The sequence below is a fragment of the Artemia sp. Qi Xiang Cuo genome, chromosome 19 (genome assembly GCF_049724085.1).
Source record: "Artemia sp. Qi Xiang Cuo chromosome 19, ASM4972408v1, whole genome shotgun sequence".
In the NCBI taxonomy this organism is placed as follows: Eukaryota; Metazoa; Arthropoda; class Branchiopoda; order Anostraca; family Artemiidae; genus Artemia; species Artemia sp. Qi Xiang Cuo.
Window position 1 is genome coordinate 59,282,209 of NC_142812.1, and position 27,004 is coordinate 59,309,212.

General features: G+C 34.7%; 1 protein-coding gene across 2 annotated transcripts in view; it reads right to left on the bottom strand.

Moving 5' to 3' along the window:
• LOC148941062 (ethanolamine kinase 1-like) overlaps positions 1 to 27,004 on the bottom strand; it is a 50,371-nt gene that overhangs the window by 3,343 nt on the left and 20,024 nt on the right. For both annotated transcript variants that reach the window (XM_089105670.1, XM_089105669.1), the window contains 4 exons: positions 22,089 to 22,348; positions 15,164 to 15,390; positions 7,593 to 7,741; positions 3,353 to 3,444 (listed from right to left, as the gene is read on the bottom strand). In XM_089105670.1, the coding sequence (XP_088961796.1) occupies positions 3,353 to 3,444; positions 7,593 to 7,741; positions 15,164 to 15,390; positions 22,089 to 22,348 (728 nt within the window). The remainder of the gene's footprint in view (positions 1 to 3,352; positions 3,445 to 7,592; positions 7,742 to 15,163; positions 15,391 to 22,088; positions 22,349 to 27,004) is intronic.

A 27,004-nucleotide genomic window follows, 5' to 3' on the forward strand; every position in this document is an offset into this window, starting at 1 on the left:
AATGTGGAATTTTTCAATTTTTGCCAGAAGAAAGTTCACAGATGTGTATTTATTTTTTTTTTTTTTCCAAGGGATGATCATATCAAAATAACAGTCCTAGATAATCGGGAGGCAGTGCAGTTGATCTGAAATTAAAGTTTTAGCGACCTTTTTAAGTGACCAAAAGATTGGAGGGCTACTACCCCCTCCCCTCCAGCCCAAAGTTGTCCACTCAGAATTCCGAGATAGCCATTTTGTTCAGCATAGTTGGAAGATCCAATAACTATGCCTTTAGGGGTAAAACGACCCGCCACAGCCCGTGGTTGGGGAAAAGCCTGTAAGTTATGAAAATTTTCCATTGTTTGTGCATAGTATTTGCTATTGGGAAGTGTACAGACATTTTTTTTGGGGGGGAATTTTGTACTTGGGATGGGCTTCCATGGGGAGGATTTTCCGTTGAGAGGAAAATTTTATAATTGGGGGACATAATTCCTGTACAAAATTCTTTTTATTTGTCTTACTTTCTCTTTGCCAGCTCAATTTTGCATGTGGAGATGTTCCGGGGGCATTGTCCGGCGAAAATTTTCAGCATGACTGGATTTCCGGGTAAAAATTTCCACGGAAGGAGGATTTCCGTAGTGATGAGAAAACGATTAGAAATTAAGGTCTTTTTCAAATGAAAGTGTAGTAAGGGAAATTTTTCAGGCTGAATCATCCACAAGAAATTTTACCGAGAAGGGAGAGGAATTTTCAGCGAAGATAGAATTGTCCGAAGGGAATTTTAAGGGGGGAGGTGTATCTAGGAACTTTTCATGGAGGGTGAGGCAGATTTACCGGCATTATTTGAAAAACGATCAGAAATTAAATAAAATAAGAAGTTTCTTCAACTGAAAGTAAGGAACAACATTAAAACTCGAAACAAACAGAAATTATTCCGTTTATGAAGAGGTTGCCCCCCTCCTCAATACCTTACTCTTTGCGCTAAAGTTTTACCGTTTGTCCCAGTTTTTTAAGAGCAGCTCATGAAACACAAGGGTCGTTTAATTAGAACAAGAAGTTTTTTTTTAGAAGTGCTAAAGGCTTTAGCTTAAAGAATATGATATTGAGGAGGGGGCAATTCCTTCATATGTGGAATAATTTCTGTTCTTTTGAGTTTTAATGTTGCTCCTGACTTTTATTTAGTACGATTAAGGACCCACTCCCCTGAACGAAACATGAGCTTGTTTTTTTTTTATTGCAACCACCACCCCCTTGAACAAAAATCCTGGATGGAGCCTTGCCTCTAACGCACTACGAAGCATTCAAAATTCACTGGCCCATTTTTTTCAGAAATGAGCTAAAACTACTCATTTTCTGGGAAAAGCTCGTAAAGCATGTAAAACATATTAGTATTATTCTATTATTTGGCCACAAAGGCCCATTGCCACCATACCAAAAAAAAAAAAAAATATGCAAAGCACATAGATTGTTCAGAGAAGTGGCTCTTTACCATATATTCTATTTCCGTAAGTTGCTTCACAGTGTAGCAATTGTATTTGTTGAGTTTGATTGCTTTTTTTCTTTAATTTTAAAATTTCCTTTTTTTTCTAAATATATATATATATTTTGATCTCAACTGATATCTTCTTCAGAGGATTCTAGATCGCCTGAGGCCAACACTACGAAGAGCCAAAAAAAGAAAGACAACTCCTATGCTTTCTTTTAAAAAGTGTGTTTTAATTCTATGAGTTTATTTTGTATCATATTTTGATGTACCAATAATAGTATTACTTATTTTCTAAGGGCATATAAAGGGCTTATTTTCTAAGGGCATATATTCTAAGGGCCCTCATATAGAAAACTGGTTGTTTGTAAAACCATATTAGCAAATATTAAGGTCCGATGAACGTATACCACCCGTATACCGTATTACCGCCCGATGAATGTATACTATTAAAACATGACCGGTTCTTCCTCCAAAGATAGGCTAGTTTAGTAGGCTATACTAGATTTTGTTTCAAGCTTGTATTTTCCCCCATTTTTATCCTATACTCTTATGAGGATTGCTTGTCGAAAATTTTTTATCCATCACATTTTAGTAAACATTGTTAAATCGTTAGTTAACAATTAAATTAGTTAAATTGTTAGTAATTGTTGTTAAATTGTTAGCAGTCCGACAGCAGGAATCAATCAAATTAGTTAAATTGTTAGTAATTGTTGTTAAATTGTTAGCAGTCAGGCAGCAGGAAACAATTAAATTAGTTAAATTGACAGTAATTGTTGTTAAATTGTTAGCAGTCGGAGAGCAGGAAACAATTAAATTAGTTAAATCGTTAGTAATTGTTGTTAAATTGTTAGCAGTCGGAAATCAGGAAACAATTAAATTAGTTATATTGTTAATAATTGTTGTTAAATTGTTAGCAGTCGGACAGCAGGAAACAATTAAATTAGTTAAATTGTCAGTAATTGTTGTTAAATTGTTAGCAGTCGGACATCAGGAAACAATTAAATTAGTTAAATTGTTAATAAATGTTGTTAAATTGTTAGCAGTCGGACAACAGGGAACAAATAGATTAGTTAACTTTTCAGTAATTGTTGTTAAACTGTTAGCAGTCGGACAGCAGGAAACAATTAAATTAATTAAATTGTTAATAATTGTTGTTAAATAGTTAGCAGTCGGACAACAGGGAATAATTAAATTAGTTAACTTGTCAGGAATTGTTGTTAAATTGTTAGCAGTCGAACAGCAGGAAACAATTAAATTAGTTAAATTGTTAATAATTGTTGTTAAATTGTTAGCAATCGGACAGCAGGAAACAATTAAATTAGTTAAATTGTCAGTAATTGTTGTTAAATTGTTAGCAGTCGGGCATCTGAAAACAGTTAAATTGTTGGTAATTGTTGTTAAATTGTTAGCAGTCGGACAGCAGGAAACAATTAAATTAGTTAAATTGTCAGTAATTATTGTGAAATCGTTAGCAATCGGGCATCAGGAAATAATTAAATTAGTTAAATTGTTAATAATTGTTGTTAAATTGTCAGTAGTCAGACAACAGGGAACAATTAAATTAGTTAAATTGTTAGTAACTGTTGTTAAATTGTTAGCAGTCGGACAGCAGGAAACAATTAAATTAGATAAATTGTTAGTAATTTTTGTTAAATTATTAGCAGTTGGACAGCAGGAAACAATCAAATTAGTTAAATCGTTAGTAATTGTTGTTAAATTGTTAGCAGTCGGGCATCAGGAAACAATTAAATTAGTTGAATTGTTAATAATTGTTGTTAAATTGTTAGCAGTCAGACATCAGCCGCATTACTTTATAAACTACTGTAAAATCTATTTTCAAACATTTTAGGAGATATATTAATATTTAAAATTAAAAAAAGGACTTACCCTAAAAAGTCGAAATCGATGGTTGACTGAGTTGCTTGTACTAATGCCCAGAGAGCCCAGAAAAAATGTGATGCCAAACTAAAGAGATTCACCTGATATAGAATGAAAGTAAATTAGACAACAATTTCATAACAACAGAAAATATTGAAGAAATACTGGCACACAATACCCAAAAATATTATTTTATGTCTAAACAATTTCTCTAAGTAGATGTCAAAGAATTAAACATCGAACAATAAACTTAATTTTCTTTTGAAATCATGATTGACTTACTGACTTAAGTCCAATCCATCCTCGAAGGTTGTCTTCATTTACTATGTTATTGATGTGGCGTCTGTATGAGCATCTATCTTCAGACAGGCGTAGAAATTGCGGCAGGTTGAGTGTAAAAATTTATCTTTCCATCTCTTCGGGGGCCGACCTATGGGGCAAGAACCATGCACGCGACCACGGAAGACTATTTTCGGAAGCCGGAAATGTTCCATATACTGGATGTGGCTTAGCCACCTGAGTTGTGGCAGTTTTGTTCTGTCAAGTATGATGTGTTTGATCTTGAGGTTTTCGAACAGCCTATGTTAGAGACCATGTCCATGTACGTAATGACCGCAATACGGCGAAGTGACTTTGTTTCGAATGCAGCTAGGCGACGTTGGTCATCTGTTTTGAGGGTCCATGATTCACAAGCGTAAATGGCAATGGGGATAATCAGTGTCTTGAAGAGTAGGTAGTGCAAATCATGATTGCACTTTCAAAATCATGCGGATGTGACTTGTGTCACATTGCAAAAAAAAAAAAAAAAAAAAAAAAAAAAAAAAAAAAAAACTCCCACCATTTCCTAATACTGCATTTTCTCGTTCACACCTGTGTGCAGGACACAGACAAAAATCATATAATACAGTTATCCAACTAAGCGATTTTTTGTTAGCCAGTAACCTCTAGAGCTTGTGTTAGTCTGTCTGTATTTTCTTCCACAAATATTTCGCGAGCGTTGCTTGCTAAAGGCAAGATTATTCAGAACATCTGATCTTTAGAAAAGAAATTGAATAGAATTAAAAATAACTTGCCAATTAATCATAAATTATTAGAGCTTAATTATTAGAGATTAGAGCTTAGGATATTCTAGGATATATGATCTGACAGCGTTGCCAAATAATATGATCGTTTAATAAACTGATCGTTTACTAAACATGGCAACACTGTCATCCAACATAGTTCTAGGAACGGAGAGAAATAACTCTTGTCAAAAAGCAAGAACAAACTATGGAAAAAGGGGTCTCGTTTAAGCCACAAATTAGTTAATCAAGAAGGATATTTATAGTTATTTAAATGAGATTAGAGCATAGACGCATGCATTTGTAATAAACTACACACAGGATGTGCTTTTGCGAGCTCCTTGTACATTTTTTTGCTTCTATTTGTTCTTGAGAACAATTTTAACTTGAAACCAATTTTAAAAACTGACACAAAACCCTGATAATGAAACTTAAGACTCATTGCTATTCTAGTACTAATTACAGATTGTTTTACGATGCAAATTCTACTCTCTCAAAGCATAAAGCAAATCATGCATTTCCTTTATGCAATTCTAAGATTTTCTCTTGTTTTTTACAAAAACTCTAAACGTAAACCTTTACTAAAATTTCCCAGTTGGCAATTTTTAAATCTCTATGTTATACTTAAAGTGCTATCTTCTCTTCGACTTTGTCATAATTTTCCGGGGGCCAGGTGCTCACTGTCAGGGTGTGCGTGATTGTGAGCCTATGAATCTTAATCTAAAGGCCAAGTGTTACACTCTACCTGTGGAGACGTCAAGACACGCTGCAAAATGTCGGAAAATAGGAAAAAAGACTAACCAATAAAGGATGAAAATTTCAGTCAGTGAAAACCAGAAAATACTGTATATATTCCAGACAAGATCATCATCTCTGCTCAGAAATTTTATTTATCAAACGTTATGAATTCAGAAAATTGATGTGAAAAATGAATCGTCTTAATTATAGTCATCAAGAACACTAGAAAATCGCCAAGCAAAACTTGTCTGCATTTGGCTTCAGTGGCATAATTTTGTTAAATTACTGTGGGGGTGGGGGGCAAAGTTGAAGTTGATTCTCCCAAGTCAAGTGAAAATGACAGTGAAAAATGACCCATATAGTACCATAAAGACAAAGATATACTAAATAAAACTGATCTATTTCTATTGATGCTTGAATTATGTAGGCATACCTGGTCTTGACAAGGTTTTTGAAGACGCTAAATTTCAGGCAAGGGGAAAACCGGAGTCTGGAGGGACAGTTGCCCCCCCTGCACCATAGAAAATTACGTACCTGTTTGGTTTTCCACTTAGTTTTAAAATAAATTGTATTATTTTTGGATCTTTGTGTGTCTTAATGTCCTAACTCCAAAAAATACCAACTGTGGATACAAATGGAAAGTGGAGCTGTGGCTTATAATACTCTATGGTCTAAAAACTGTAAAATTTGGCTGAAGATTTAAATTATTTGAAAATCAACCCTGAATTTGATTTGTTTGTCAATGTTGTTTGACAGTCAATCAGTTAAGTCGCAATAATACTGAATCTACAATTGCTACTACTATTAACAATTCATTGCAGCACCTAGTGACCCGAGGTAAACACAGCTGCACTCCTCTCCATCCCAACACATTTAAATTTCATACTTTACCCCCTCCAAGGATTTTCTTATTTGGGTAAGATACTAGTAGTCTGAATTTCATATTAGAAAACTTATAGCCAATAATAATTGCCACTAAGGGTTGCTCGCCATGCCAGTCAATTCCTAGCCAAGAAAAATTACCACTAGGGCTTACCAAACCTTACCAGTCCTTATGAAAGCGCAAATACCGATTTTGCAGCTTTCTACAAAGTACAATTGTCATTATAACGCCAAAAGGTTGTACCTGACCAAGGCCATATTCAGGGGAGGGTTTAGGGGTTTCAATCCCCCCACTCAAATGTTTGTCCCACTCGCAAAAACCTAATAAGCATGCATAAAATACATTTTTGATTCGTTTTTTAAAGTTTTGTATCCCCCCCCCCCAGACAAAAATCTCAGATACGACCCTGCAGCTTTCGATAACATTGTAGAACTCACTCCATTTTTAAGGTAGGACCGTTGTTAGATATAAGGAGATTCAGTAATTCAAGGAGATTCAAAGAGTAATTAAGGAGTAATTCAAGGAGTAAATAAGGAGATTCGGTAATTCAAGGAGAGGACTAGCAGGGTAACATAACGCACAGCGGGAGCATGAAGGAATGATAAAACTTACATTGCCTTGGTGATCCTATTTGAGAACTACTTAGAATACAGTTTTTTTAAATTATCTTTGGAGTGTAAAAATACTAGTTACGACCTTTAGCCGGCCTTTGACCTTTAGTTACATACTATTACCACTTAAAGTGAAGTTTTTTTTTTTTTTTTTTTTTTACAAACCCTCATAAAGCATATTGTTTGACATCCATTTATACAGTCAGAACATTTCTCCAAGGGTTCCAGGAGGAAATACGATTTTATAAGTATTTTATAGAAGATTTTCAAACTTAAAATTCAAACTTTAGCGCAGAGCCAGGTGTCGAGGAGGAGCAAACCCCCTCATATAGATAATCATTTCTGTTCGTTTGAAGTTTTACTGTTGCTCTTTGCTTTCAGTTTGAAACTGTTTTTTTTATATTTAATTTCTGATCTTTTTTAAATAATGGCTCCATCTCCGGAAAATCCCTCCCCATGGGTATATTCTCTAGACGATTCAATCCTACGAAGATTCTATAGAAGATTTTTATTGTGTTGCTCTCCTGTAGGACCAGGAAATACACATTTTTCTTTTTTTATAATGACAGCAGATGCCTCTTATGGCTGCAGAACTTTGTTCTGGTAGCGGTATGGCAAAATTAGTCGGATTCAGCAAGATCCAGATTCTAGAGCGGTAAAAATGCTCTCGTGTCTGGACCATAGACATATTAACTTACAATATAATACAGACTACTTTTGGCAAATTCCTTGCACTTTTTCTTCAACAGCAAAAGTAGACGTTCTATAAATAGTATTCTTGTTAGATGTAGTAAGCCTATGGCTATTTACCTGTCGGCGTATTACACTGCTTTTTCTGAGTTATCTAGTATCTATTCAGGTGATAAATCTATGGGCTAGTGTGAAAGAAAAATTAGTGAAGGACAATAAGTCTAATCAATGGAAAAGAAAATTAATGAAGGAACAGAAATACGAACATGTTTACATAAAATTGTGACTTCTTCATGTGATATGGAAACATTTTCAGAACTGCATTTGAGACTCTTGTAATAACGTAAATAAACCTTCAACCACTCAATTTGAAATTCATCACTGGGATATAGGCTATAATCTACGGTATCAACACCTAGAAAACAAAAGGGAAAGAAAAAAACAAAATTATTACAGAAAAAAGACAATATGAATGTCAGGGCAGGTGCCAGGTGTATTTCCCTGGAAATCCACCCGTGAAACTCCCCCCAGAAAATCCCCAGCTCACGGATAATTGAGCAGCCAAAGACAAGCTATGGCAAATACAAATAATGAAAAAAGAAGGAATTTTGGAATATTCTACCTATATTTCAAATTGTAGGCAGAATGCATGGTGCAGATATTTTACATATTCTTTTACATATTTATTCATTTTCACATCTTTATTTATTTTAATTCCTTTTTCGTGTGTTGGCGGTTAAGATATCATATCAGGGTAAGATAAAGGTTAAAGAAAATAATTTGAAAATATAAATTTGGTGGTAACTGTAAAAGACTTGTCTTATGATTGAATTGCACAGAGATAACAGACTGGGACTAAGAAGTACGGGTAACTATTTCCTAAGTAACTATTAAGACTTGGTCTGGTACCAACCAGAGGCGTCACTAGTCAAATTGGGAGGGGGGGGATGAATTTTACAGACAGGCTGGAAATCTTTACCGTTTGATTTGCTGATATTGCTGTTAAAATTACTTCATTTTTTTTTCTTTACGAACTGAGACTGATCTCCTTTTATTGATTTCACGTCATATATTTCCATCAGCCCCTTTGCCCCAATTAAAAAAATTGGGAAAGTTGAAAAGCGGCGCTCCGTGCCACTATTTTGATAACTCAAATTTTTTATCCGACTGGCTGAAAACATTGGGGAAGGGACGTCCCTCCTCCAGCACATGTCCCTGTCGGCAACTTGCTATCAACTGGCGTACATCAGAAGTTTTTCACGTCTGAAGTACTTTTAAGGGGAATTTCATTACTAATTTAATTTAAAACAAGGAATCAAACTTTAATTCCGAACTAAGCAAATTTAAAATTGACAGAACTCCTTATTCCATATAAGCAAGGAACTTATTAGCTAGTATTATCACGATACAGCGCAAAATTTTATTTTAGGTGGTCCCTGAGCAACAAGTAATGAAATAAATTATCCTAATTGTGGCCACTTTCTCGCATCTACCAATAAGCATATACAAGTAACAAGATAGAAGAATGAGGTTCATCTCTGAGTAACAAACAATAAAAGCCATTTAGCGTTAACCGTCAAATCATTAGGCTACACTAACTATGAAAAACTATATAAAAATTAATTGTTTTTGTTTTAATCTCTGTTTTCTAGTTTTTGATTTGGATTAACAAATTTTGGAAAATTTCAGGTTGGATCCAAATAAACTTAGTCAATAACTGAGATTCAATATGTTATGTTGATTAATTTAAGCAGGATATTTATAATTAATTTACTTATAGTTATGGAGAATACTAACAAGAATTAAGAACAAATTATAATTAATTAAGTTATACTGTGCAACGTTGAATAATATAGAGAGAGATATATATTTATTAAACCAAAGAAAACAAAAACCGTAACAACAGCCACCCCGAGAAGTAAAAAAAACTTGTCCGAGGGGGTGGCAAAAATACATTATAAAATAACACAGGACAAAGAAAAAAAAATTTAAACCAATAGTACGACCTAATCGGCACCATAAACCTTACAACAAACAAATTCAACTATACTATTAAAATAATACCCCGAGAGGCCACAATAAGGTACTCAATTATTTTTTCATACGTCACCCCCCCCCCCCCCAAAAAAAAGAACAAAAGAACTAAAATCTATACTTATTAAAAAGGATTTCTTTTATTTCTCTCTTGAACAAAGAAATATCACTATTATTTTTAAAACTTTGATCTAGATGATTGAAAGAGAATTAAGAATAAATTATATGTAATTAAGTTATATTTCGTTGCTACTACTACTACTACTACTACAGCTAACCACTCACTGCAGCACCAAGACACCTGAGGCCAACACAGATACGCTCACTCTTCCCTCATTCCAATACATTCAAAGCCTCCGTATTTACATCCTCCCGAGACATTCCTATTTCCCTTAGATCTTTCCTTAAGACATCCTCCCACCCAAATCGGGGGCTACTGGTTTTTGTTTGACCCTAGACGGTTGGCCGACAAGAACAATCTTTGGCAATCTGTCATCCTCCATCTGTCGAACGTGTCCTAGCCATCTCATCCTTTCTCTTATTATAGCCCTAGAAAGTGGGATTGAACCACATTTTTCGTACAGCTTAATGTTTGATATGCGGTCAAGTCGGGTACCCCAACAATCCGTAAGCTATTTCTCTGGAAAACGTCTAGAAAATCCTCCTCTGTTTGTCAGAGCGCCCTTGCTTCAGAGCCATATTTGACCACTGTCATCACTGTAGCTTCTAATATTCTAATCTTGGTTGGCAGACTTATCTTCCTATTGTTCCAAACTCTAAAAAAAATACCTAGGGCCTTGGCTATTCTACTTTTAACATATTCTTATGTACTTTTAACTCATATACTTTTAACATCTTCACTGTTCCCAGCGCTTTCACTAATTATACTACCAACCAGGGCCGTATCCAGGATTTTTGTTCAGGGGGGTTTTTACTAATTTTTGACTTTTTCGGGGGGGGGGTTACTAATTTTTGACTCAGTTTTCGACTAATTTTACTGATTTTTACCTAGGTTTTACTAATTTTCGACTTATTTTCGAGTCGGTCAAAAAATTTCGGGGGGGGGGGGGGTTCAAAACGGGTAACCCCCCCCCAGGATACGGCCTTGCTACCAAGGTAAGTGAACCTATCCACTTGATCGATCTTCTCGATACCCAAAACCACCTCTTTACCTTCACTTAGCGACTTATTCTTCTTCACATTAATTTTCCTGAACTCGCAAAACCTCAAAAAATTCATATATTTTGCTAACATTTTCATCTAGGATGGTTAAATCATCATCAGAATCTAAGTCTAGGAGAGTTTTATTTCCCTAATTGATTCTGTGCTCTTCCATTGCCTTTGCTGTATTCCTTAGGACAAAATCCATCAAAATTATCCATATAAATGACGATAGGGCGCAACCCTGCTTAACTCCTGATTTAATACGAAACCAGCTACTAACCTCATTTCCTACCTACCTTAAACGCAGCAATATTATGCCCATACTACATCGTGGTCACATCTATCGATAAAGAAAGCCAAATATCATGAATGACATGGCAATTTTCTTGATTTTAATGTCACACTTGTATTTAAAAAGCAAAAAATTAAAATTGCAAGAAATTAGTTTAAAGAGTTTGCTCCAACGGTAATTTGTATCCAACTGTTCTGTAATAATGCTAAGTCTTCTTAACTTTAGCCAGATTCCTTTCCCAGATAGAAAAACCACTGCTCCAAGTTTCCATCTTTTCTAGTTTAAAAAAAGTATGCCTTAAGCGTTGACTCTGATTGGTCAGTCAAGAAATTTATGCTTGAAAGTTGAACAATGTTCAACTCGAGAAATTACGAACAGCGAACGTAATTGGTGCTGTAGTCGCGCGTAGTTTTGATTTTATCGACACCTCTGACTATAATGTGGCACGGGCATTAACGTATTTGGCGCTGTAGTTGTGCGTAATTTTGATTTTATCGACACCTCTGACTATAATGTGGCACGGGCATTATTCTCGTACATAGCTCTAATCGCTTTCTTTATATGGAATCAGACAGTTCACGGTAACGAACTATAAGTAAAGAATGACACGGCTCAATAGTAATCGAAACCCTAAAAAACCAAATTTGATATTAACTATTCCGTATATGAAGGGGTCACCCCCCTCGATACCTTGCTCATTACGCTAAAGCTTGACTGTTTGTCCAAATTTTGTAAGAACGGCTCCTAAACCACAAGGGTCATTTAATTAGAATAGGATGCTTTTTTAAAATGCGCTAAAAGCTTTAGTGTAAAGAGCGAGGTATTGAGGGGGGGGGGGCCCTTAAAATACGGAATAATTTCTGTTCGTTTTGAGTTTTAATGTTGCTCCTTACTTTCAGTGAAAAAAAAATTGTTTTCTCAATTTAATACCATACAAGGATAGGACCTTCTCTAAAGACTCTTCTATCAGCTGAATCAAATGCCTGCTCACAAACAATAAAACTGAAAACTAAAAGGGTTTGACGACTCAGGCACTTCTCAATCATTAATCTAAGAGTGAAAATTTAGTCGACGCCTCCTCTTCCCTTCCTAAGACCACACTGTTCTCTTAAAAGTTAATCTACAGCATCTTTAAGTCTAAAAAAATATCATCATACTAAGTAATTTGCTTCCTAGAGAGGCTAATACCTCTATAATTACCACACACATTCTTATCACCTTTCATGGAGGGGTTCAGTTAGAGTTTTCCTAAAATCGCTAGGTACTTCCCCTTTTTCAAAAATTCAAAATCTTCAGTAATTTATTTCTACCCTCAAAACCACCAAATTTAAAAAATTCGCTTACCACATTATCAGCATGGGGGGTGGGGGCTATTATTTTTTAATTCTTTTAGTACTATCAATTATTCTTCTCACAAAATAAATTTTCCTTCACACCCGATGTCTCACGAACTTTCTCATTGTTTTCTATATCTTTTCCCGTAATTCTATCAAGGTTTAAAACAGTGAAAAATGTTCACCCCAACTCTCTTTAACTCTTTCCTTATCACTAATTATATCCCCGTTTCTCTCTTTAGCTGGGAAAAGTAGAGATTGACTATTCCCTTTCATTTTATTAACATACCAGTACAATATTTTACTACTATGCCCTCTGGCTGCATCTTCTAGATCTTGAGCAACTTTATCCATGGCCTCCGCTTGATACCTCCTTAATTCATATTTTAATATTTTCTTCACTTTCTTTACATTCCTCTTATTTTTAGGTGATCTATCATTCAAACAATTCCTGTACAAGCCCCCCCCTCTCTATTAAACATAATGGATTTTCACAAATATTCCTAGCTGCGTCTCTAACTTCATTCCCTAGGAAACCATCAGCGACGTCACAAACTATTTTCCTAAAATCATTCCATCCATCTTTTACATTGTCAAATTTTAAACTCTCCTGATTAGTATCCAACTGTTCCTGGATAGTTTCTGTGAGATTCTCATTCTAGAGCCTACCACCGTAATAGTTTACTAGAAGGTAGTTAAGCCTCCAAATTTTTAATTACCTATTAAATTTAGGCACTTAAATTAATATGATTACTTAATTAAATTATTACCTAAATTGTAGTTATATCTAATTACCCAGAACATAAATAATAGTTGTAATATGATCATTAAATAAAGGATTAATTATATTTAAGAAGAAAATTAAAAAGTTATATTGAATAATTACTTCATATTAAGCGGAAATTCAATTCAGCGGAAACCCTGGATCTTGCTATGATTTCAAATATGGATACAAAAATATCGGAGAAATCATTAAAATCTTAAACTCCAAGGACAGAACACCTCCCTCCCACCCTAAAAATCTGTTAAAGGACTCTACTTTCCACAATATCATCCTTGCATAAGAGTTGATATGCCATATCATTAGCAAATGCATCTTTGAATTGTAACCCCTGGGCCTTCCATCGTAAAAAAAAAGAAAGATAAACACTCAAGTCACATTATTATATCTTCTTTGTATACTGTCATTTAGGATTTGTTTTATCGGAAAATGGAAGTTTAAAGAGTCATGTTGATGAACTAATTAATAGAGGCAAAGTGGCCATGTCTGCAATTTTTAGAAATCCGACGATAATGGGAATTAAAAACCTAAAAATGCATAAAAGAATATTTAATACAAAAATTTTACCAGTATTAGAATATGGAGCGGAGATTTGGGGCGGAGAAGCGGCACAGAAGTTGGAGTCCCTCCAGCTCCAGTATTATAAAAGACTGTTTGGATTATATCAGACAGCTCATTCACATGTTCTGAAAGGTGATATGGGCCTGTTTTCGTTAAAACTACGTAGGTCTATTTTGATGCTTAGATTTTGGTTGAAGATCATTAGGTGTAATGAAGATAGACTAGTAAGTGCTGTTAATTATCAGATGTTGAGCTATGGTTCGAAAACGTCGTGGCCATCCCAAATTAGGTCATTACTAGAAAGTGTGGGAATGGCTTACTTACGGAATGACGGTCTTGGTTCCCCTGATCTACCAACAAATTTAGTAAGCCAGGTACGATTTATCTTAGAGGGTCAAGAAATTCAGTATTGGCAAGGGCTGGTTTTAAATTCTGCTTCATTGAATCATTATAATCAAGTTAAACCTAGTTTTGGAGAGGAAATTTATTTTAAATTCAATTTACCGGCTATGATTTTATGTCGATGGATTCAGCTTAGGGCAAATTGCCCTCCAATCCAGAGCAGGCCAATGGTGTTCCACAGGGGAATAATACATCCTGATGGTCGGTATGTGTGTCCTCTTTGTAGGGATGAGGACGAAGATTTGGACCATTTTCTCCGAAAGTGCCCGGTGCTCTCTGATTTAAGGGAAAATTACTTACATGGGATTGTTTTGCTGCTTCCAAATATCTTACAAAGTAGTAATCCAACCACAATATTTCGTATTGGTGCGTACATAGAGAAAGGGTTAAAAAGAAGGAATTGTTTTTACAATTAATTATTATTAATTATATGGAATTAAAGTTATTTTTTTGGTATTTTACCAGAAGGTATTTTTCGCTATGTATTCATGTTAATGTGTGTTTGTAATTTGCTCTGTGGTAATTTTTCTATTTTCATATTTTTTGTGTGCATATGGCTCTTGGGCTTTTTGAAATACACGATCTATCTATCTATCTATCTATTGTCATTGCTACAAAAATTTACTTTCACGTTAATTTACTTTCCAATTCACATTAATTTACTTTCACAAGGCTTTCGAAAACGTTAGGTCTTGGTGTTCATAGAGGCGATTACGAGAGGGGGGGGGGGGTGTTAAACCAAATTTAGATTACCAGAATTGATGGTTGGAAAACATCTCAGGCTAGTCATCAAGTGAAAAAACCTAGATGTGCGCCTTCTGACCCTTGGTTCATGCTTCTTCTGCTTCAACAAATGATCGCCGTAAAAATACTTAAGGTGAGCTAAGTTTCTAAATACGACTGAAAATACTTGGTCGTGATGAAGGTCACCAATTAATAAAAATGTAAGCGAGAAGAAAGATTAAAAAAAAATTCCAATGAAGACACATAAAAGGTGTTTCACATTATCTATGAGGGAGAGGCCGATTTTGCTTTTCTCGATTTTTTAAATAATACCAAAACGTGTTTTTTATGTATTTTTGGGACAATCGCCATCCCCTAAAAGCTTCCCCTTCCGAAATAGGTGCTCCTGAATATAATCTTAGCATATTAACAGCTATTATTTATCAGTCTTTCCCCAGCAACTCTTCACTGACAGTAAAAATAAGACGATCAAAAATAGTTAATAGTTATTCTATGGTTATAATCATAGGGAATAAAATAAAATACCTGCAAATTCATTAAAATGGTTAGCAATATCAAAGGCCATGTAGTTTGGTCCGGCATATTCAAAATCGATAAAAGACACAGCAGATCCTTGGGCATCATATAAAATGTTAGCAAGTAGCAGATCATTATGGCAGAAAACGATTGGACTCCCCAGTTTTGACAAAATTCCCTCAATTAATGAGATTTCCCTTTCCAATTCGTTTTTGGGTAATATCTTTTTCAGAAACCTATAAAATTGAGCAATAATACGGATTAAATAAAACAAATTGTTTCCTTATATTTATATAAATTGTGATTAAAAACAATTCAAAAAGTATTCACACATCACATATGGATTGCACCGGATTAACCCGTAGATGAGGAACTAGGATACAGAATGTCCTTTACTTATATTAAAAGGAATTGGAAATATGTAAAATACACATTTTAATTTACTATCCCACCCCCAATATTTGTTTCAACTCTAGCTTCTTAAGTAAACAAATTATATTTGAGTGCACTAGGGGAGGGGAGGGGGCCAAAGCGGTTATCCTTTTATTTGCTTAGTTTTTTTTTTGTCTTACAATGTCTGTACTTTTGTAACTGAATCCAAAGGAAATACATGTACATACGAACTTACATATACTCTTGACAAAACCTATTAACTACGCGCGAATGGGGGTGGGGGTAGTGGTTTCAAAATCCATATATGCTCTAAGCCAATACACTTAGGGGGGGGGGGAGTCCTCTTCCAATGCGTGGTAGTATTTGCTCCTTTTAAATTTAAGCCTGTCTTGACTTGTATCCACACAAAACATTGCTTTTTAATTTAATATGTGCACGTATTTCATCTGATTTCAAAAGATATGCAGTTATATATGAATTTAGGTATACTCTTAGCCCTGACTATAACTTGAAATCAACCATCAGTCTGATTGCAGAATAAGCCCCCTTCTATTTTTGTATCTTTCATACAATTTGTTAGTTTTCATGTTTTTATATTTCCCCTTCTCTCTCGAAATGTTTCTCATATTTCCCCTTCTCTCTCAAAATGCCCCCATATGTGTCCATGGCTTCTCAGTGGTCTCAAGTTTTTTGGACGAGATGCCAACATCCTATTTCAATATATTACCCCTGCAAATATGAAAATTGCGACAGAAGCAAAGATTGCGTCGACAGATGATACTTATTGGCATAGGTAGACTGTTGGTAAAAATTCCAACAGAAGTTTTTGACAAAAGTTCACGAGTTTGGGAAAGGAGGGCTTACTTAAGAGACCGAGTTTTGAAGCCCCAATATCCACACTTTTAAATTATTCCAGCGTTGTTGTTCATACAACTTTCCCATGAAGGAAGACGTACACAGGCTGGCCCTAGAATGTTACACATTTCTCCCCCCACATCCCCTTGAGTTCATGAAAGTTTAATAGATCCTTTTAGCACTATTTTAGAATTTTAGCACCTGCTCCTTAAACAACATACACTCGTACTTATCATTCAGTATGAATCTAGCTCCCGTACTGTGAAGATCAATATATGCAGTAAATAGCTATAGTAATTACATTTTAGTGAAAAAAAGGATTATAATTGCGCAACGTTAGGATTATAAAACTTGGAATATAAAGGATTATAAAACAGCACGTTTTTTGGATTTTCGGGGTATAGTCAAACACACCCCTTGCGAGTAAGTCTCGTTTAATGTTTAGAATTATCATTATGCTCTTGCCCGAGTAACAGCATAGTTCACACGACGGTGCTTGTTATCAGTGTTCAGTGGCGGAGTTGGATTACTTCACGGATTTTCGAAGCCCAAATTCCCCTGTTGCCGTTTCTATCACCCAAGTTTGATAATTAGCCATTATTGAGTCCTACCTGTCATGGCTATATTTTTAGCCTTGCCAGTAATTAACGGCCAAAGCGAACAGAACTTTAAGATCAGAGCGGGTAAATAAATAATTGATCTTATTTTGAGGTAGGCGAAGTCTCTTTACTTTAATTGGTATGGGTCGTAATCGCAAACGTAATCGTCCCGCTGAGGACTCAGAAAACCCGTTGAATTCTACAGCTACTAGTACCGGAAGTTCTATCAGCCAAATTACCGTGGAAACTTTATCACAGAATTTTAACAAAGTACTTGAAGCTGTCCAAGAAAATGGTAGAAAACTTGACATGGTGAACAATGAGTAAAAAACAATAGACGATCGTGTTTCCAAATAAGAGGTAACCCAGTCAGACCAGTGTTCTTAAATTGCTTTTCACGATAGTAGAATCAAAGTTCTAACACATGAGATCACATTCTCGCAAACGCAATTATTAGTTCTTGTTGATGAAGCAAAGGTCCCGGGTGATGCAGAATTGGAATTTTTGATAGGATTATTAAACTGGAAATTAAACAGAGGGGTAAAAACATAATTGTTTGGAATACAGGTTGAAAAAGTTAAAATGTTGCTGTTGCTTTGTTCCAGGATATTGTTAAAGTGGGTTTAGAACAGTCTACAGTACCACCATTCAAAGTTATTCAGTGCAAGATAGGATGCCAAAATTTTCAAAGTTGAACTGAGTGACAAGGAAACAAAAATTGGTCTATTACGCAGTGCAAAAAAGCTAAAGCATAAGAATATTGGCCCATTCAAGGAATTGTTTCTTAGTGATGATGCTACCCCTGAGTTACGTCGGGCTAGAAAAATTTTATTTAATAAGCGAGCCCAGTTACGAGATGCAGGTTTTGATGCATGGGTTTCTAAATCTATCCCACCTTGTGTTCAATTCAAACGCCCTGATGGATTGATCGCTAAGTATTTTAAGAATGATGTAATTACTGAACTTGTTAGACCGGTTATTAGCTATGCCTATCGAGAGCGTAGTCAAAGAGGACGATTCGGAAAACAGAAGTGAATGTTTTGCTTGTATGTAGTTAATCAAGAAAAAATATATTTGTTTTTATAGTTTGTAATGTAAAGTTAAGTAATTTGAATTAGCTGTTAGAGTTTAGATTGGATACCCTCGTGTGTGATTGTATTGTGCTCTTTGGTGATTAATAATGATTGTTTTCTTCGTTTGGCTTTATTTAGAATTTATGCCTTATTTATTTTTGTGTTTTTTCTTTTCATTTTTTCTTTTGATTATTTTTGTTTCATTTTTTGTTGTGAGAATTGAGAGATTATCTTTAATTGTGATTGATACATGCCCTATTCGTCACCACAGGCCATTTGGATCTTTAACAGATAGTGGTTAGAGATCTTGTTCTACCCCTGGGGGCTCGTAGTATAATTGATTTGGAAAATAAGAAGGTAAATTTTTATAATTATTTTAATGAATGTATTAATAAAAATTTGGACTTTGTGGTTCCAGCTTTTGACCCCCCCCTGAGGATTCTAAATTTGTTTTTAGTTATGATTTTCAGGATTTTGAGTGTCGGCGTGATGTATCCGGAGATTTTGGGATTTTTAATTTCAATTGCCAGTGCCTTAATACGACATTTGATTTTTTTTTGCAAATTTGGCTAGATTTCATCTTTTCATTGTGTTTGCTTTGAAGGAGAACTGGTCGACGGACAACAATTATTCTCTTTTAGATATGCTTGGCTAGACTTTGTTTTATCGGAACCGGGAGTTACGTCAACAAGGGAGTCTTGCGGCCTATGCTCGTGAAGATCTCCATGTGAGAGCCCGAGAAGATCTAAGTGAATACAAGGAAATGGTGTGTGAAACACTAAAATTACAAGCCAAATTGAATAATGTTGATACATATTTAGTAATTGTATACAGGCCTCCTTCTGGTTCTATTCGAGAATTTTTTGAGAATTTTCATGAACAGCTGGCAAAAGTACAAATTAGTAATAATTAGTAATAATTAGTCATTATTAATAAATTAGTAATTAGTAACTAAATAATTAGTAACTAAATAAATTAGTAATTAGTTTCGTTCTAGGTGACTTCAATATTAACATGCTGGATATGGAGTCTTTAGTGACTTCTCAGTTATTAAATTTGTGTATGTCTTATGGTCTGTTCCCGACGATGAACATCCCAACTAGAGTTTCTAGGACGTCTGCAAAGCTTTTGGATAATATTTTTTCCAATGCACCTTTTAGATCACCAGGAGTTCTTGTAAATGTGGAACCTGTCCACTTTGGTGTTTTTGCAGAATTTGAGGTATCTATCCCTAAGCGAGAAACTCCTGAACGGAGTAAAGGAGTTGTAGTTTTTGATCGTAGTGCCCTATTGACACTAAAAAATAATATGGATCATATTGATTGGGTATCTCTGTTTGGAAATGAGAGTGATGTAAATACTAAATTTTCACTCTTTTGTAGTAAGCCTTTAGAAATGGCTAAGTAAGTGGGAGTAGAGAAGAATGCAAATGGTCGAAAACATTTTGGGAGCAAACCATGTATAATGTATGACCTTTTTTAAAAAATAAATTAAAGAGATAGACTCTTTAAGTCACAAGCTTTAAAACCTATGGATGAGAATAAAGAGCGATACTGTGCCTTTTGGAATTGTTTGAGTAATTTCCTCTGTGAGGCTAAACAAAAATATTTTAATATGAAGTTTACGGATGTTGAAGGTAACCCGTTGAAAACTTGGCAAATAATCTGTAATGTTATAGGTCAGCGGTCTAATATTTTACCAACTGAAGTGACTGTTAGTGAGGTTATAATTGCAGATTGTACTGGGATATGTAATGAGTTTCTAAGTAATTTTTCTTCAATAGGCCTACAAATAGCTGAGATGATTTCCTCGTCTCCACAAGACCCACCTTTTGGATCTTCTCTACCATCTCCTGCAAATGTATCACTACATCTAAAGATGATTACATTAGATGAGTTAAGGGATATCATCTATAGTAAGAAAAATAGTTCGTCCGGTAGTGACCTAGTGAGCCTAAAAATTCCAAAATGCATTTTCCCTTGTATATCTGGTGTTTTGATATCACTGATTAATGATTGCTTCCGTCAAGGAAAGTTTCCAGATTGTTTAGAAAAAACAAGAGTGACACCGGTTTAAAAAGGTGGTGATAGAAATGATTTGGATAATTATCGCCCAATATCAGTCTTGCCAGTTATTTCTCGTCTTATTGAAAAATGTTTTAGTAATCGGTTGACCCATTTTTTAGAGAAGTTTAATTTGTTGAATAATAATCAGTTTGGTTTCAGAAAATATAGGAATACAGAGGATGCATTGATATTTTTGACTAGTATAATTAATATAGCTTTAGATGAAGGATTTGAGGTTGGTACAGTGTTTCTTGACCTACAGAAGGCTTTTGATACAGTTGACCATGGCCTACTCCTGGAAAAATGCGAGGTCTATGGGATCCGAGGTAAAGCTCTTGACCTTATACGGAGTTTCTTTAGTAACCGATACCAGTTTGTAGAAATGACTTGTATACAATCAGGGTCCCGCCCAGTGACTAGTGGTGTCCCGCAGGGGTCAGTTCTTGGTCCGATTCTTTTTTTATTGTATATTAAGGATATGCCTAATTGTATCACAAGTTGTTGTTTTAATCTTAGTGATATGGCCAAAAATCCCAGAAATGAGACGGTATCATTATTTGCTGATGACACAGTTGCTGTTAGTACCGCGAAGACAGAAGAATTCTTCAGACATCGATGAAAGATGCTATTGAAAGGTTATATTCCTGGTTAAGGGTAAATAGGTTAAAGATTAATCTGGGTAAGACTAATTTTGTTATTTTTTCCCGTTCACCAGATTTTTATCCATGGATTCAGGATATTGTAACGCAGTATGGAGCTTTAAAGCGGGTGTTTTCTTATAAGTACCTGGGGGTTTATATTGATGACGTTTTATCATTCAAGCGCCATGTACAGTATGTTTGTAAAACTGTGTCTCGTGACCTGGGTATAATGAGAAACTTAAGGAATTTTTCCCTCCTTTTTTTTATGCGCCTTCTTTATTATTCCCTTATCCATCCATATATATTGTATTGTAGTAGAGTTTGGCTTGGAACATTTCCTGCTATTGTTTGGTCAGTACCAGTTCTACAAAACAACGCTGTTCAGCTGTTAGATGGCCTACAACCCCGGGATTCGGTACGAAACGCGTATAAGCGTGTAAAGATACTACCAGCTTCCGGATTACGGGAGTTGTATACACTTCTATTCATTTTTAGGATTCAGAAGGGTATAAACCTCCCGTGTTTTGATAGCTTAGCAAACCTGAGATCTTCCGTCCATGATTATGATACTAGGTCATCTGTAGAGATTAATATTCCGCTGGTTGTTTCGGCCCGATCAATGTTTTCTTTGCATCACAGGGGGATCAGAAGTTGGAACCATCTTGATCAAAATATAAAAATATAGGTGATATTTCTTTATACTTAATAACTGCAATTATATATCTAATTAATTTTTATATATGAAGTCTTGTGTTCGAAGGGTCATTTATTAAACGTTTGGTAAGTACCAGATCAGCATAGAAGGTCAATAATTTCTTTTTTTTGGAATCAGTGAATTTTTTCGGTCTCGCATTTTTCATTAAAACTGAACTTCCGATCTTCCTAATTTTTTAAACATCTACATGGTTCTGCAAATTTCCACTTAAGAAATTCAAATGATCAAATTTAATTCTCACTGTCCTTGATATTTTAAGAAGAAAATCTTTAAAAGTATCTCTAAGAAAAAACAAAAAACGTCACGCTGTATTGCAGTTTTTTCTAAAAGAGGGCAACATAATTCAGATTGAAACTGTTGCTATTTTTAATTTAAAATTTTCTTAGTAACAATGTAACACCAACCACCTGTGTTATTATCATTAATAAATGATAGAAAATAAAACAAGCCAGCCTTGAATTTTACATAGCACTTATTTCGCCATAAATGGCTATTTATTATGGCTATTTTTATATTATGGCTATATTTATTATGGCCATAAATGGCTATTACCATAAATGGCTTCAAAAGTCTACTGACAAAAAAACAATACCTTTCCTGTTGCTCTTCTTGCAAAAATTTAGATGGCTTCAAACTCAAAAACAGCCGCATTTTGTCCCATAAAATTGATGTTCCTTCATTAAGTTTCAGTGGCACTGTATGAAATTTCGCAAGTTTTTCTGCTACATGAGGGTAAACATTTTCACTTCTACAGGAGGCAGTATCGAGGACTTTGCCTTTAACGTATTCATATGCTAGTCCATTTTTGAAAATTGCGTACAGTTTCGATCCACAACCAGCCTCATATAACCTCTGAAAATATAAAGTGAGTAAAGATAAACCACGGCTACCAGCTCAGACATGGAATTCGTTATAGCAAGTCTTCGACACGATGGTATTGATACAGATATATTATTGTCTATTTGTGCTGGCGACTTACTATAAACCCGTTTCTGGAATAACGTTCCATACGTTTTAACACGAAATGAAATCCTTACCATTCGTTTTTTAAAGTAGCTTTAAGTGATAAATCTGATGAAAGATAAGGTCAATCTTGCTGTGCAGATTTTTGGACTACCGTTAAGTTATCCAGGCTAAATTTGATCCTTCAAAATAAAAGGTAATTTAATTGACCAACCACCAACTTCAAACAATCTCTAAAAAAAGACAAAGAGCATAGACAATATCTCGTGCTGAGGCTACGAGTTAACCCGTGAACTTCTTTAGAGAGAGACTAAGCTCTTTGACACGACGAATTCAATATTTTATCCTCTATTTGTGCAGACGGCTAACTTAGAATCCGTTTCTGAAATGAATCCGTTTTTGAATGTTTTAATGTGAAAAACGTCCCTGACACTAGTTTTTAAAGTTACCTAAAATGATGAATCTGATGAAAATACGGTTACGCTTACTGTTTAGATTTTTAGACTAGCAGTACGGTATCAAAGCTAAATTTGATTCTCCAAAAAGAAAAAGATTTATTTCCTTGAAATTAAGCATTTTCTGCTGTATTCCTTAATTTAAATGAATTAAGTACACACGTAGCCTACACGTGTTAGCACGTATTATTATACATGCAATAACAAGTATAACAAGCAATAACATGCAAAAACAAGTGATATACGTAATGTATATCACTTGGATACACACTATAAGATCCAGTGACAAAATTTAAATTCTTAAGATGCAAGGATTGCAAGGAATGAGGTGAATTGAATTGGTTTTTACGGTTAATTTTGTTTTGGATTTTATAAAGCTGATTCAGCAAAGAGAAATTTTTTCTTAGAGATGAGAGAGAATTGATTTATTAAAAAAAAAACAGGAATAAAATACGTAAGAAATGGCTAGCTGTTCAGCTCTAAATGGCTAGTACGGCCAAGATAAGCCATAAGTTCCTCATGAAACAACCAGAAGACAACACCCCCTCCCAATATATGCATATATATATATATATATATATATATATATATATATATATATATATATATATATATATATATATATATATATCAGTTTGTTTTTATATATATATATATATATATATATGTATAGGGGGGTACGCGGCCGGCCAACAAAAACAAACTGAAACAACCCTTTAACTATATGACTGGGAATTGCCTTTGTATTTTAGCTACAGTTTACTTAGTACCGGTAACTGAGAAGGGGTACCTAAAATGTTTTTTGGGTAAAAAGGGGTACAGTGTCTAAATAAATTTGAGAACCACCGTATTGATGTAAAAAAAAAGTTAACATGGACAAACACATCTAGAGTTATATAATAGTTAAAATCCTACTAAACTTGGCATATACATAAGCTATAGTCACTAGGGCCATAGCCAGGGTTGCCAACTGGACAAATTTTATGTCAAAATGACAAATTCGCACGTGCCGGCAGACAATGACAAAAAAAGGACAAAAAAGGACACATTTTGTAAATTTATAACATAAAACGAAGCATTTCAAAACTGAATATATATTTTGGTAAAATAACATAACATTTTTCACCAAAATAGTGTTTTTTTCTTGATATTCTTTTTTCAGCATCCAGGTTTTTCCAGAGATGCCGTAAGTAAAGGATTTACATGTTTTTTATGAGTTCTGTGCCATCACACTAAGTCATTCTAAAATAATTTTTATACGTATTATTTCGTTTTCATTATAATTGATATTAAGTGGCCGCTTTGAAAGAGATTTAAGAAGCGTCTTTAGGTCAATAGTACAACTGGTAAAAAAAATAACCTCTAGTTTTTGAGACTTCAACATGAACACCTTTTTGGATGCTCAGGTGATACATTCATGGACGAAAAAGTTGGCAACTCTGCTCGCACGCAACATGCGGCTCTGTCGTCGTTAAAGTGAAGCTCTTGAGAAACTTCCCGTCATGTTGATTATGTTAAAACTTCACGACATGATAGAACTTCTCTTCACAAACTCATCAACATGAATAATTTGAAATCTGAGGTACTCTACATAATTTTTATCCAGATTGTTATCCTAACGTAAATTAAAGTTTTTGGTTTATTTCCAAATTGGCGTACGATCTTTGAGCAATATCGCTACGTTAGTCTTGTGTACATCACACCTTACCTTGTTATCAAACTACTTATGAGAGAATTTGTGCTTGTAATTAGCATGGCAACAATTGAGATAAAATAGCTCAAGGATAAAGTTTGAGAATCATATTTGAACTGTCAGGTATAGTGCAGCAAGATATTCTATCAAACTTCATTGATTGCTAACAATTTGGTGTCAATTCAAAGATATGTGGAATTGTGTTTAACCTTGTGAAGTTTGTTTTACAAATGGTTGTGAGCTGTTGAACATGAATTTAAATGATTCTCATAAATTTTCTCGCCTGCTCTTGATCCGATGGGCTGGAAAAGATAAGGGAAAAAATAACGTGTTATAGCGACCACACCAAAGAATTGAAGTTAGGTTAATCCTTTTGAAATATACCAAAATAAGACGAATCTGTAATACTTTAGCGACAAAATTATGGAAACTACATCACAGCGTTATGGAAAGCAGGCCACCCAGAACGCATTATATTAAATACCTAACCTTACCAACTATGTATATGAAATATTTAATTAAAATATAACTGCATAGTTACCGTTTATCTAGCTCAGGCTAAGCTGATTCTCTTCGAGTGAACCCAGAACACCAGTTTCATTACAGATCAAGAACAAAGTGTGGTCGCTAAAACAAGTAAGTACCAAAATCATTTTTTGACAAGTATCGGGTTGTACTTGTTGATACCTGGTTAGATATTCTTAAATACAAGTTATGGTTAAAAAGTGATACATACGTTATTATGTATAGTTCTATACACACTAACTGTGGCTCTTCAAGGAATCGTTTACAGTCATGAAACACTTATTCGCTCTTTGGACTAAAAGGTTGCCAATTACTGGAATAGATGATATAGAAAAAAAAATCAGAACTTTACCAAAAACTACTTGAAAACGAAAATAACAAAAACTGATCTGATATGGAGAGCGATTAACGACCATAAATAGCATAAAATATTTCAATCATTTTATCATGAATCATTTTATTAATTACTAAAATTTTATTACAAACGTAAAAAAGTTATTCAGCCCAAGAAGGCCGAATTTCCTTATTCTAGAAGGCCGAATTTCAATTTCTTTAATGTAACTTCAGAAGTTTGTCACACAGTTTCGCATAACAATACATTAGACACAAGTCTAAAATTCGGACCAATTTTTGGAACCCTGTTACGCGAAAAGAAAAATCCAAGCGTAATAAGGATGCTAATAGTCAAAATACAGCAAGACACATAACAGTATGTCAGACACCTTTCTCTGAAAAATATTTTCTGATAATCTTCTAAAATGTTGGCATATCTATTATCATTACCTTTAATGTAAAAATTAGCTTTAATGTAGTATATAATACGTTAAATCGTAAAAATGCCAGTTTTTCTTCTGATGGATGCCAAAAAAGAGGAGGTTAGAACCGAAGAATTGTTTTGGTACCCGTATTACAAGAATCCATGGGCAGGAGCCCTTAAGGCTTACCTTGGAGGTAATTTCTCAAAAAATTAGGTTTATTGAGTATTTTCGGGTATAATCGTGTATTTTCTTAGAATGTTGAAATAAAATCAAACAGGGTTTGGAGAAACTTAGCTCATTTTTTAGACCTTACTCGCACGATATATCTTAAGGATGGTCTGCTTTTGGTTTAAGATCCTTTTATCTTACACACGCCTAATAGGAGACCTTAAGTACCAGGAATAGGAAAATGAAAACATATTTTACCCTCTGAACACATCTTGAGTCTATTCATACCTGAAAGCCGTGATTTTCTTTTCTCCCCACAAAATGTGGAGAGTGCCACAGTACCCAATTGATGCATCTGATTGGCATAGCAACTTCAGACGGTCAATTGCGGTTGACAAATCATAGTTGCAGCGATAGCTGCAACCTAGTAAAGAACTAATCACGGCCCATAGTAACCAAAAATTAAAAAACGCGTAACAAAAACTGGCTAGCGAGAAAAAAGTAAAAGTTTTTTACAAAACAAAAACTTATGGGAATTTCGAAAAATAGCCCGAAACACTTCAAAAATGGCGCCAGATCAAAAGAAAAAGGATGCAATTGCCGAAAACCCATTAGGTCTACATGCCGAAAACCGATTAGGCCTACAGGAAACTTATAGCCCCCTGGCTAGAACAACAAGGGAAATCTTTTTTGCATAGGTAGCACTGGTGTGTACGCTTTTTTATTCTTTTTTTTCTTCTTTGCTAGTGGGGCATTGGAACATCAAAGAGAGCAATTTAAGGGCTCATTTGAAAGGGAATTGCTATATCTAGTGTCTTTTGTAATTAAACAAACATAACATTTAAAATAGAATTCAATTTTGACAAATACTGTATTTTCATATGCATGATGATGTCATATAGGGGGTGATGTCATATTTTACCAAAATAAAGCTGGGCCATTCCTC